General features: G+C 33.5%; 1 protein-coding gene across 1 annotated transcript; it reads right to left on the reverse strand.

Moving 5' to 3' along the window:
- Nucleotides 1-509: 509 nt before the first annotated feature.
- Nucleotides 510-6,676, reverse strand: LOC149663975 (uncharacterized). The gene is made up of 8 exons (XM_089841975.1): nucleotides 6,647-6,676; nucleotides 6,318-6,415; nucleotides 6,130-6,223; nucleotides 4,322-4,486; nucleotides 2,634-2,772; nucleotides 2,352-2,569; nucleotides 921-1,110; nucleotides 510-760 (listed from the first exon to the last, which is right to left on the reverse strand). Exons 1-8 carry the CDS (start codon nucleotides 6,674-6,676, stop codon nucleotides 510-512), a joined length of 1,185 nt encoding a protein of 394 aa, XP_089698101.1.
- Nucleotides 6,677-13,080: the final 6,404 nt, after the last annotated feature.

Here is a 13,080-nt window from a genome sequence, read left to right on the forward strand (position 1 = left end):
GATAAAAATAAATATTTAAAATTTATTTGTTAATTGCTCATGAGAAAAATAAATTTTGATTCTTAAGAGCGTGAAAAATAAAGAATTTTTCAGCATTTTAAACAGATTTAATTTGAAAAACATTGCTTAGAGTGCTTCTTGGAAATTTAAAGAGAAAAGTTTTTTCTTTAGCACACTCTAGGCACTCTTTAGAGCTCTACAGGACTTCATAGAGTTTTTTTAGAATGTTTTTGTAAGGAATTAACTTACATAGTATTCTACATTTCATAAAATATGTGGGCAATCTAAAACGCGCAAATACTTTCTTAACACCCAGCTAATTCACACTTATCGAAGAATTGAAAATTTATCTCTAGTAGCGGTGGAAGAAATTTTGCAGAGTTTAAATTGGCCCGTAAATAATATTGGAACGTGTACAAATCCATTTTTATTTGAACTTGATGTTTGGAATGATTACTTCTGTGTATTATTTATGTGTTTGTAATATTTTCTTTTTTAACACTCTTCAGTTACTTTTTGTTACGAATTGAGTGTAAACCTTCGATGCAAATAGAAATCAAAGCAAATGTGAACCCAAGTCCCAATATGCATAGTGGAACGAAAAAACTCTTCAAGTGTAGTTGAACAACTTCGTTTTCTGTAGTCTTCAGAAAACATCTCTCTCCCGTCCAGAAAGACTCTTTCAAGGATTTAAATGTTACTCCACTTTCAAAAAGCTGGTAACAACTGTGAATAGACAAATCTGCATTATTGTGTTCAACTGAAGTGTAATAATACGAAAAAAAACGAACCAGGTTCTTAAAAATTTAAAAGAATCGCTTACCATTTTTTAAATATATTGGCATAGGAAGAGTTGAATCCTCTTCGGATGGGAAAAGCCAACTTCGTCTTATATACGGACTTTGATAAACAGAATCTACCTGGATCCTCAGTGCAAGAACTTAGCTGCTCAAAACCATCTTTAATTAAGAGTTCGGGCATGAACAGAAATTGTTTTTCATTATGGACTTCTTCTAAAGAATTTTGGATGTCCAAATCACTAAATGGGATAATTCCTTTGCTCTTCACAGATAGTTCCCACAGCTTTCGAATATCAGAATCAGTCGATCCCTATGTCGACGAAAAATATAAATTGAAAACTCAAAATATATTTTCTGATTTCGTTATTATTTTTATAAATACAAAGTTTGCTATACATCAGTTAAATCGAGGTATTCAAGTGGATTTTAAGATAAGCTGAAGCGCTTTGTAACAGGGTTAAAAAACCCGGCCCTTTTTAAAAATACCAGCCTACCGGGTTTTATTGGAGTTTTCTGTGCTTTACAGGGTACTACGTTTTTTATCTCTAGCTGCTAGCAGCTGCGTGCATTGTTGAAATTCATTCAAAAGTAATTGCTTAATAAAAGTCTAAAAATGTTTCATAAAAAATAATAAATAATATTGAATGGTACTTTTGAAGTTGAAACTACAAATATATTTAAAATGAAATTATTCTAGCATTCAAATTTATCATAATTAAAGATCTTAGTGATGGTTTTATTAAGTTTTTTATGGTGGGTAAAAGCCAATTAAACCCGCAGTTTTTATTTGGGCTGGTTTTTTTAGCCACATCGTAGTATACGAAGAGGCTCTTAGTTTGAAACGAGCCGTAGTAGTAGTAGTAGTAGTAGTAGTAGTAGTGGCCGGGGTTGTCGCTTTCGTTATTGTTAGACTTTAGCTTAAAAGGAACTCACACCAATAGGGGTAGCTGAGCTCTGTTAGAGATTTTATTTTAATTAAAATATTTTCACCGGGAATTGAACCCGGGTCGCTGGCACAGCAGTAAGACACGCTACCATTAAGCCTTAGAGACTCGATAAAACATTCGAGTTTTCATCCTTTAGTTTATCTCTAAAGTGTCGGGGATAGGGGGAGGGTACCTCTCTATCTGTATGGTCGGATACTTTTGAATTTTTATCTGAAGGTTCGGACAGTTCTGATTTTTTAGGGTCTTCGATTTTTTTGTGTTTTTATTTGTGTGCTAATTAAATAGATAACGATGTGGCTGCTATTACAAGCCCTTGGCCGACTTGTTTTAATTGGAATTCTGGTTGGTTGTTGACTAAAAGTCGTTTTCACAATCAAAGATGTTCAACTACAAACCAGAGTTCCTTTGGCTAGAGGGTCTTAGCGTCAACCTGTATTTTTTGAGACTATCTAAAATTTAAGATGTTGCTAATTCCCGTTTTGTTTTTTCACGTTACGGTTTCTTATTAATCATTTTCAAACGTTTACATGGGAGAGATAGGTTCGTTTTAACATATAAATGAAAACAACGTGGTGCAACAAAAGACAAAAATGTATTCATTTACCTCAAGGTACGTTTCGAGGGATGTGCTCTTGTGCACAATGACCCGACGTGTTGGAAATTCCAGCATATCTTTCACTGTTTGTATTTGACATGGTTTCTCTGATAATGTCAATTTGGCGAGAAGACATCCAGTATACGAAGATGCGATCCAAAATGAAAATAGCAACCATCCAACTATCATAATCCTCTCACTATCTCTGTTTACCGACACGTTTATACCTGTCATTTTATATTTAATGTATAATAAGTAGTTTTATCGAAGCAGGGCCCTATTTGTACTTACCCTGAAATAAGAGAGCTTGAATATTTTCAAAGATATTTTTCATGCAGAGTCGACCCCAGTAATTTTTCCCAATACATTTCTCCAACAATGTACGAGCCAGGAGAAAGAATAAAAAAGACTCAAATAAAAATATCCAAACCTAAAAATCGAATTAGTGAAATTTCATTAATGCTGAAGAAACTACGTCCTAATCAAATGAACAATAATAGATGATGTCTAGTTTCAAGCTAATATTTTGAAAAAAAAAGAGTTCGAAAATTAATTGCTTTCACCAATGATTTGGTGTCGTTCAGATCCTGGCTAATCCTGTACCTCATTAACTGCCAGCTCGAATACTAAAAGAGGGTCGTCATAATTTTGTTCAAAAAGCTTATCTCAATATTATTATTCCTATGCATAGCTTAGGACTTTCGTATTTTGGTTTCGTTTTGATCATTCACAAGCAGATTAAGAGTTCGTTCACCGCGCTTATCGATGCAATAAAAAAAATATTTTTGTTGGTATTAAATTTTGACGTGGTGGTTATTAATTTTGAGAATGAGGTAAGTCATGAAAAGGTTCTGTTCTAGACGTAATCGTCGTTGTGTTTTTTTACATCCCTAGAGACCGGGTTTGCAGTTTGGAGCTAACGTTTTCGACATTTCGAACGACATTTACAGGACATTGAATTTTGGAAGATATCATTTCACTATGTTACTCTACTTAAGCCCAATAAATTATTATTGCACATTTTTGCTCATCTGCCTTGTTCGTCGTTCATTGAACAGAGACACCAATTTCTGAAGATTGAATTCTAACATAGTCTTCTATATTTGTCCATTTCACATAGACATCAATGTGTATGAAGTGGCTCCTAACACCACCATCTTGTCCCTTGTCTTGTTCTATCCCACATAGACACCAATCTGTACTTCTAACACCACCATCTCCTGGTCTATGCCTTCACACATAGACACAAATCTTTACGTATTGGCTTCTAACACCACCATCTTCCGTCCTTTATTTTTATCTTTCTCATATAGATATAAATTTCTACTTATTGACATCTATCAACCTTATGTTCTGGTCTGTAATTTTCTCTATGCCACCAATCTGTATTTATTGGCTTCTACCAAATTTTCAAGCAGATTCAGAAAAATTTAGGAAAAAGTATAAAATAGGCGCTATTCCTCTTAAAGTTATAACCCTGCATGGAAAACATCACAAATAAAACGGACCCATTTTGTAGGGAGTATCATCCGCTTTTAATTGAGTGAAGGTGGAATTATCGGTATGTAGATCCAAAGACGTTAGATAGGATTTTAGTTTACCAGGCCATCAAAGTTCGCTTATTTGAACCACATCCAACGTCTTTGGAAGTTAGAAACCGTTTCCTTCCATTTTATATCATGGATATCAATATATTTATTATATCATAAGTCCAAGGAATTAAAGAAAGTAGAGAGAACGATTCAACGATTTAAGCTTCGTTAGACCATTAAAGTAACTTAAATATATAGGACCATTAATGCTTAAGTATTTCGACACGAGTCAGTGATTATATAATTAGTCTTTCTCTCGAATCGGAGAGTTAATATTTTAGTTTTCTCAACTTCTTTTATTTAAATATTCAATCCTCACTTATAATTTGTAGAGTCAGGCCAACGCACGCATAATATTTCGTAATCGAAGTGATTATCTTTGCTTACCGTGGAATCAAATATTGAAATCGTGGCGACGAGGTATGCGTGAGAAGAAATTGGCTTCCCGGAACTTAAATATATCCAATTATCTTCAGTAACGACAGGAGTGAAGTCGAGGTATTTAAAATTTTCGTACATGATGGGTTGCAGGTTAAAAGCAAAATCCGATTCCTAATTTAAAAAATGATAAATTGTATTTCTAACAAATCTAGGGTCGTCTATGTTTGCCTTCTACATATTCTAAGGGAGAGGTACCTCCCATAGATAAGACTTCATACTGGGTTAAATGAATTAGGATAGTTTTTTGATTGGATATAACGGTTATCATACTGTGTCTGCTGCTTTGAAAAAATTCATCAAAACTATATTCCGGACTCCTAACGTGTGGTTAAGTTATCTAAGGGTAGGTTTAGAATTCGTAAAATAAATATGACCTTTCGGTGAAAAGACTAAATTTTCGCGAACAGATAACCTAAAAGTTTTTTCAAAGTGAGGGAAAAAGAAACGTTACTAAAGAAAATTACTCGTTCACTACGCCTGGGAACGAACATAAAGATCCAACGTCAGGGTAAAGCCTTTCCATAGTTTCATTAGTTTAAGTATTACTTTTAATAATTTTAAAAATATACTTTGACTTGAACTTACAAAATTTTATCATGGGTAAGTCAGTGAGAAAAACAGTAATGGACTATATCGAAATCGAGATGTATGATCATTAAACAATAATGACAAGTCTTTCCCAACATTGCCACTAAGCGCTCTTTTTTCCCGATTATGGTAGTGCATGTTTTAATCTTAAATAAAATTAAGATTGAAGGAAAAGAACTGTTTTAGTAGATAAAGCTAAGGATAAATGAACAAAATAGAATGACTTAAGTCCAGATATTAAAAATTTTCACTATAGAGATATTTTTAAACAATATCAATTATTTGAAAATTTGGTTATCTTCGATTTTTTTCACCAAATTTCCATTTTTCCAAATTAATTATTCATGTAATTTTCCATTATTGTTGAAGCATTGCTATAAATCAAACAAAAGTGACATCGTTTACATTTAGCGTCAGCATAACAATTGTAGTTCTTGGTAGAAAAGTTTGACGATTGGGGATAGGATAAGGGCTTTAAGACGTCTATTTAATCTATTGTTCGATTTAAATAGTCTTGATAATTGAAATTAAGTTCAACAATGAAAGAGATACATGGCCCGCCGTTTATCCGTGTCCACTTATTTGTTTCGCTACTCTCTAGTGTATTCATCAATCCAATTATAACCGTTTTCGAATTCCTCAAGCTGATGCCAAAGTTAATTAAACCACAACTTTTATAAAATTTTAAAATAGATTTTTATATCATTTTGAATTGTCGACACAAATAGTGGGAGGTAATGCAAACATATCCGAATAAGAAATCGTGGAACAAAATACAATGGAAAGGGTATAATATGAGTTTTTTGATGCGAACTTTTCTAATATTAAGAACTGAAGATCAACTTAATACTCTGTCCTATCATGTTTGTTTTCGAAATTAGTGCATAATTTTATGATTTCAATAATTCGTGCAAATGCAATTTTGGTGAAAAAATTAGACAGGAAATTTTTCTAAAATAACTTATTGAAATATTTAATATCTGGGTCTTCAGTCATTACATTTTTTCTTATCTTTTGCTTTTTCTAGTCTTAGCCCAAAAGATCTTTATTTCTATACTTAAAATGTATTGGGTGTTGTTAAGACCATTATCTCTTCTACCCCCATTACACACACAGTTTTTTTACGCCAAAAAAAATTAATTGAAAATTGTTGTTCTTGAACTCACATTTTTCACCAACATTCCGAGAAGACCAGTACCATTTCCTGGACCATAAATTTTACCAAAATCCACTATGTTTTCTGTTAGTTTACCGGTATAGCTAAAAAATTTAGAAAAACGTAGGTGAGTTTATTGACAGTGTTTCGAAATCAATCATGAAGCGTTTTTAAAAATATTTTAAATCTATGTGTCACTTTGACTTCATTTTCTTCAAAGTTTCTTCGGCGATGACGGTGTAGTGACCTTCCATTTGCAAAGGGTTTAAATTGTAGTACAAGCCATACAGCGGAATCTGAAATTAGTCTTTAATTAAATCATTTACCACTATTATTCGCTTAGAACAAATGGCTCACATCTACGATTTATGAGTTTTAAAAAATTAGTCCTATAAGGCCTTGTTTCAATGCAAAGTACCAATGAATGGGCCATATTTCAATATTTATTTTAAACAAAACAAGCGGCTTAGTCTTGCCGCACTCATCTTTTTTCATAGGTATTTGGACTAACTAAAAATTATTCTTACCTCAGTAGCACAATATCTAACGGTCTCCATTGCTTCCAAATCTGGTATAAGAAAAGAAACTGGCTTAGTTTAAAGGAAAAAAGTCAGAGATAAATATATCTAATAAGGTCTCAAATATTTATGGTCCATTTAGAATTTTATACGAAACTTGCATCTTTAAAGTAAAGTCTTATTACCTAATCTTATTACACAAAACTATGGAAAATAAGCTAGGCAGTTTTAAGCTTTACTGATCAACACGTGTCATTGTCAGTTGGTATCGGTGCAGTCGCATCTAATCACTCGATTTTAAATCAACAATAGCGAATTTCGTAATTGGCTACAGCATTTAGGTAACTGTGTTTCAGCACCCCATCTCTTCGATGCGTTTAAACATTTAAATACAATGGAAATCTATTTCCAAAGATGGCATTCAACCTTTATAGAAGAAATTCACAACTAATGCACAGAGCGATAAAAAAGTTATTTCCTCTAAACGATACTTTGAATTATTTAGGTTATATCCGTAGGTACGACCTGTATTTTTTAAGAAAAATTATCTTAAAATAAAATATAAAATTACTTCTATATTGGTGCAATAAACTATCCAGTTTTGACTTTTCTATTAGTTTAGAATGATTAATTTTTATTTATTAATGCAGAAAATTCACATGAAAAAAAAAGAATGTCATATTAAATTGACTGTGTTTCAGTCTGCGTTTTAAATCTGGCAATTGCGAACTTTTTTTTAAAAAAAGTATATATTAAATGAGGTGTGACTCAGGATACGGGGCCGTGGCAAGCGTATTCTCAAAATATTGACTGAAACATTAAGTACCAACAGCACGAATGCAAAGAAACTACCATGAAAACCTTTCCATATTGAAATTCAATCAATAAATTTAGTTTTTCTTTTAAGGGAAACAAATGTTAGACTCCCCTTGAACAAAACCGTGTGGAAAGGTCGTTAAAACAAGATGCCCAGACAGGCCATATTAAAAGCCACAACGTTCTTGCTCTTCTGCTGGCTACATGGTACGAGTAGAGAATTCATTCGATATTGTTAAATTCTATATATAAAAAACGTGGATTAGGGCTTGGCGGGTTCAAAAACCGGCCCCTACAAGAAAAACATTTGTTCATTCTATTATGTCATACCACGACACCTATGACTAGTAAAGACAACTAAATAACGTGAAGCTCGAATTTTTTTAGAAAAAACTCTCAAGTCACTCGATATTCAGTCACCAAGCAATCCAGCAGCAGTCGGACTATAAGCCATTGGCTAAAAGAGCAGATAGAAACAAATTTCAAACTTTTTTAATATGCGTGAATTTTCCTTCTTCTAGCACAGATATCGAACCCGGCATCTCAGGGTCCGAGTCTGACGCCAGCTAGTTCTACGACTTAATTTGCGTAAGTAAGAACCAAGAGCAGAGAGAGTATGCGCAGGAGAAAGGTGTAATGATCTCTTTCCTTTTCCCGACGTGTGCTAGCTCAATATTGTATCCGGTAAGTGCTGGCAATTTACGTTTTTTGCTCTCGCTTAGTATGATATTAAAAAACAGATAATCAGTCTCATCGTACTCAAGATGAAATTAACGTATCAATTTAAAACGTCTTAAAGTTAAGGCGGTAGTAAACCTTTTTCTAGTATGACGAAAAAACACCAGATGACACTGATTTTAATAACAATGGTCTCAGTTTTTGTGGGGGTGAAAAAAGCTTTAGCATGAATTTTTCCCATGATGTTGGGTTTAAATATGACTCTCCGGGTGGCTTAATATAATTTTTGCTCTTTCGGTGATACCCTTGAAAAGCAAACCCTCTAAAATGTACCCCATTCATCAGCATAGAAACTCCCGCCGGGAAGAGGGTATTTTTTAGCTGAGAAATGCTGTAGTGACGGTAGGGCGGGCGAAGATCTACAGTCGATAAGACACTGAAAATCGACTTTATAGTCTTGCAATCGTCCCAGAATATCGTGCGCTACGGTGACAATACGCCTTTTAAAAAGTCCCCTAATGTAGTGGGCGTACAGAGATGAAGGCCCACAAAACTTTCTGTTCACCTTTTATTTCGGAAAACAATCTGAATACCCTTTTGATAGATTACCTCAGTATCAAAGAGTTTATAAATAAGAAGTGTAAAAGTTAACAGCTTTGGCAAATCACTAAAGAAGGTTTTTTTTGATTATTTTAATTCCGATATCCGGAGGCAGAGAAGATGCGGGTGCCTATTGGATTATCCAATAGGCACCCGCATCTTCCAATTGGATGAGGAAAATTTAAAAAGCGAGAACTTTCATACGAGCCTTCTACTCCTCTACTTCATAAACTCTTAGTTAACACGGAATGATTTTTCATAGTATTAGTTTACGAGCTCTTTTGCCTGACAATGGCTTGTGGCTTAAGCGACGTAATGCTGAAGTCCTCGCCATTTTAAAGTACTCATTAAAATAGGCGTACTAATTATTTTAAACAATATAAATAAGACTATTAACCAAATTAAAATAAGGGTTCAAATTTTTTTTAAAGAGATTTCAAATCACCAGTCTACAATATCCTTTTAATAATATGAAAGTTCAGTCTGGAGATTGAAAATTCCAGCAGCTACAATTGTATTCAAACTTTCTTACTAAAACAGCGATTCTTGTCAGGCTGGAGCCCACACCACCTCAGAAAGCACAATAGAAAAAGACCAAATATATCAGTTCAGACTAAGGGGTAAAAATTGGTTATGAAATTCAGAATCCCAGCCTGAGATATTTCTATACGAGCTTGCTTATAGCGACATTTTCGAGTTTACGCCAGAAACAGTGCTCTGAAATACATTTCATATCGTAATTTAAAGGAAAAGAACACCTTTCCTAAAATTTGGTCTTAAACGAAAGGTTATAGTTTAATTAAGATGAGAAAAATGTTAAAAAAATTTCGCTTACCCAAAATTACGAATTATGGGTAATTAAAGCAACCTAAACTCCACGAATACCGCGAATCCATTTTTAAAAAATGAAACCAAGAAGTGACGTTCCTGGTTTCTCTTCGTCTATTGGATAAAATTGAAAACCAATCTTCGCGCCGCGTTTTAGTCACGTGGCCAAACATTGCAAACGTCTGCTCGCTATTAACACAAAACCAATGCAAGGCTTAGAGAAGGTATGTCCTTAATGTATCTGGTTAAAAATTAAAATTGTCATTCATATTTAAATGATCTCAGATAAAGTCTCTTCGTTTTAGCACCACAATCAGAGGGCTAAATCTAAGACGGGTATCCTTTAGGATTACTTGATTTAAATTAAAATTTGAACTAGCGTGAAATAGAAAGCTAGGAAGGATAAGACATAGGCCTAGGGAAGCTAAACTGAATTAGGTTTGTCTGTGATTAATTTCAATAAATATCGTGAAGTTGTCTATAAGAATTTAATATCTAATATTCACGATTTCAACTTAAAGAATGGCTGGTGCTAGAGGGTCTATTCGAGTACAGCCCTACCAATTTGAGCCAGAGTACACTGATGAAGAATTGGCCCAGAGGGAAAGACTTGATGAAGAAAATATTGAACACAGGCAAGGGGGTTTAAACATCAATGTGACCCAAATTAAGGACAATTGTTCTTGCAATGAATGCATACCCCAGTGGCTGCAAGAAGGCGCTGAAGATTTAGAAGACGTTAATGACCATATAAGGCAACAACTGAGGCATTATATAGGAGAAAATGATGTTCAAAATGGAATTGTTTGTTGTAAACTAATTAACGTAGTTACAAAATTTTTAAACGAAAATGAATCTGACAGTGAAGTGGAGGAAAAAGATAATATTGCAGCATGTGTCACCCAACACAGCCTATTTAAGCATTCATGTTTACGTCGTAGGGCTTTAAAAGGCTCGTTTAGAGGATATTATCATTTGAAAAGGGGTGGGGCAGCTCCCAGAAGATTAACTAATAGGTATAATGTAAAATTTTGCGTTTCTAATCGATAATTAAAATTTTAAATCAGTACAGCATACCGCAGTTTTACACACATGGTGCATAATAAGCTGGGGTTCAGAAATAGGAGAGTAATCCCGTTTTGCACTCTTTTAAGAATTAGAAAAAAATTTCAAGAGAACAACGCAAACTATATTGGCTGTAAAGCCGCTTGGGAGTTTATATAAAAATTAGTAACCTGAACATTCATAAACAATTTAAGGTAATTGCTAAATGTATTTGAACTAAGTAGTGATGATTCTCCATGTTTTTACCAGAGGGAACTACGGGTATTATTCAGCAAAAACAAAAACAATTTTTTTTGGTTTTGCTGAATATTACCATGGCCTTTTCCTTAATTAAATCAAAGTGGTATATAGTGAAAAACATTTCAAATAATTAGTCACAAACAAAAACATTTCAAATAATTAGTCACAAACAAAAACATTTCAAATAATTAGTCACAAACCAAAACATTTCAAATAATTAGTCACAAACAAAAACATTTCAAATAATTAGTCACAAACAAACGTCAAAAACATTTCAAATAATTAGTCACAAACACTTCAAATAATTAGTCAAAAATATTTCAAAAATTTATTGAATAATGTTTCAAAACCTAGAAATATTTCAATTTTAGTCAAAAGTATTTTTAAAATTTTTAAATTCGTGAAAAATATGTAGAAGTATAATTCTAAAATTCAGTCAGGTCAAATTTTAGAAATATTCACTAAAACGTTTGAAGAAACATTTTGATTTTAAATTAGCAGGTTATCTCTTCAGTATTAAAGAAGTTCCTAGTTGATGGTTATTTGCAAACAAGAATGTGATACATAGTTTTTCAGTCTCATTGTTAAAAGAAATATTAAAATTTGCAAACAAGAATGTGATACATAGTTTTTCAGTCTCATTGTTAAAAGAAATATTAAAATTTAAGTTTTACAACTGCAATCTTCTTCTTTTTGCTCCACTAACGAGTACAGATTTTTCTGGGCGAGGTATTGAAGCTGTATTTGTCGAAAATTTCCTTTCTCTATCCTCTTTGATCTTATTACTATCCAGTTGACTTTCTAAAATATTACTAAGTAGATCAAAAACGTACGAATATGATTTTGGTTCCTTGTAGGGTCTGGCGTGCCATTCTCCTGTCGCTTTCGAATAATAATAAACAAAATCGTCCTTATTTTGATTCTCAGTTGCAATTTGATAACGAAAGCTTCTATCACTATTGAAATTGTGATCGAGAATTGTTAGTATTGTTCTGGCTTCCATGGTTTCATAGTCGAAATCTCTTAGCTTAGGACAATACTTATTCATCAAACTATGATAATTTTCCAATGATGATGTATGGGAGAACTCATTTATTTGCCTTAAATCTTTGACTAGTCGTTGCTCTTTCATTACTGTTGATAAAGCAACAAGAGTAGCACTGCTTGGCTTGATCCATTTTTTGCGACGAATAGCTTCAGAAAATAGTTTATCGTGAACGCACTTTTTGTATTTGCCATTTTTATGAAAAATGTGTCGATTGGATATGTGAAATAGCATCGAATTCCACATATCGATAAATAAGTCGGGGTCCTTATTGCAGTTTTCCGCGCAATACCACAAGTGACGGGAAATAGATTTCAGCCAAGGTTGAAGTTCTTTATGGTCTTTATTTGCAGCTAGTTTGGCCAATTTTATTCTAACAGATTTTGCTAAATGCCAAACATCAAACTGGTGAACTATTTTAGGCCACGATTTCCTTAAGTACGCTCTGACTTGGATGTGCCTATCCGTAGTCAATCGATTTATTTCAATTTTTTCATTTTGGAATTTATTTAAGCAACGCTTTAATGCTTCCAGTTCCATATTTGTTGATTTGTAATCTACTTCTGTTTTTCGTATAATTTCAAAATGAACGCACTTGTCAGTATCTTGATCCATGAGAATATAGGTACAAAATTTCGCAGAGTGACCTGGGGAATCGCAACGCCCATCAGCTGATAGATTCATTTCATTTTTTTTCTTTATATCAGCGATGATATTTGCTTGTTCCTCTTCCCCCGCATGCTTTATTGCGGGAATTACAAGTTGACGTTGGTATTTGAAGTAGGTTGTTTTGCCGATTCCTTTGATACCCATAAACTTGAAGAAAAAATCCAGCTGTTGAAATACGAGACCTGTAAGCAACGTGCAAGCTGCAATAAGAAGATTTCCAACAGGCATTTTCCCCAGGATTGGTTGGATTTTCCAGGAGTTTTCATGGCCATTTATACACTCATAAAAACTAACAACTGGCTACCTTCACTTTCAGATTTTCTAATTGTACTTATATATATTGCATGATTCTTCTTGGCATTTTGCACGCCAAAGTAACTCATCGAGCTGGCAATCAAAAACTATGTACTTCTTTTCCTTGACAAACCTTGTTGGTAGTGGAATTTCAGACTCAACAGTGGATTCAATGGTCATATCACTCTCTGAGACATCCATACATACA

Source organism: Phalangium opilio, unplaced genomic scaffold, assembly GCF_054372755.1.
Source record: "Phalangium opilio isolate 3A_F unplaced genomic scaffold, DU_Popi_V2 ptg000061l_1, whole genome shotgun sequence".
NCBI classification, from domain to species: domain Eukaryota; kingdom Metazoa; phylum Arthropoda; class Arachnida; order Opiliones; family Phalangiidae; genus Phalangium; species Phalangium opilio.

Excerpts from the sequence above, each read along its gene's own strand:
- LOC149663975 (XM_089841975.1), bottom strand. The coding sequence starts at position 6,676 with ATGGAGACCGTTAGATATTGTGCTACTGAG. Across the intron at positions 4,487-6,129 it reads TCGGAATGTTGGTGAAAAAT|GAATCGGATTTTGCTTTTAA; the intron begins GTGAGTTCAAGA and ends TTTTTAAATTAG. Across the intron at positions 761-920 it reads TTCTTGCACTGAGGATCCAG|TTGAACACAATAATGCAGAT; the intron begins GTAGATTCTGTT and ends ATTACACTTCAG.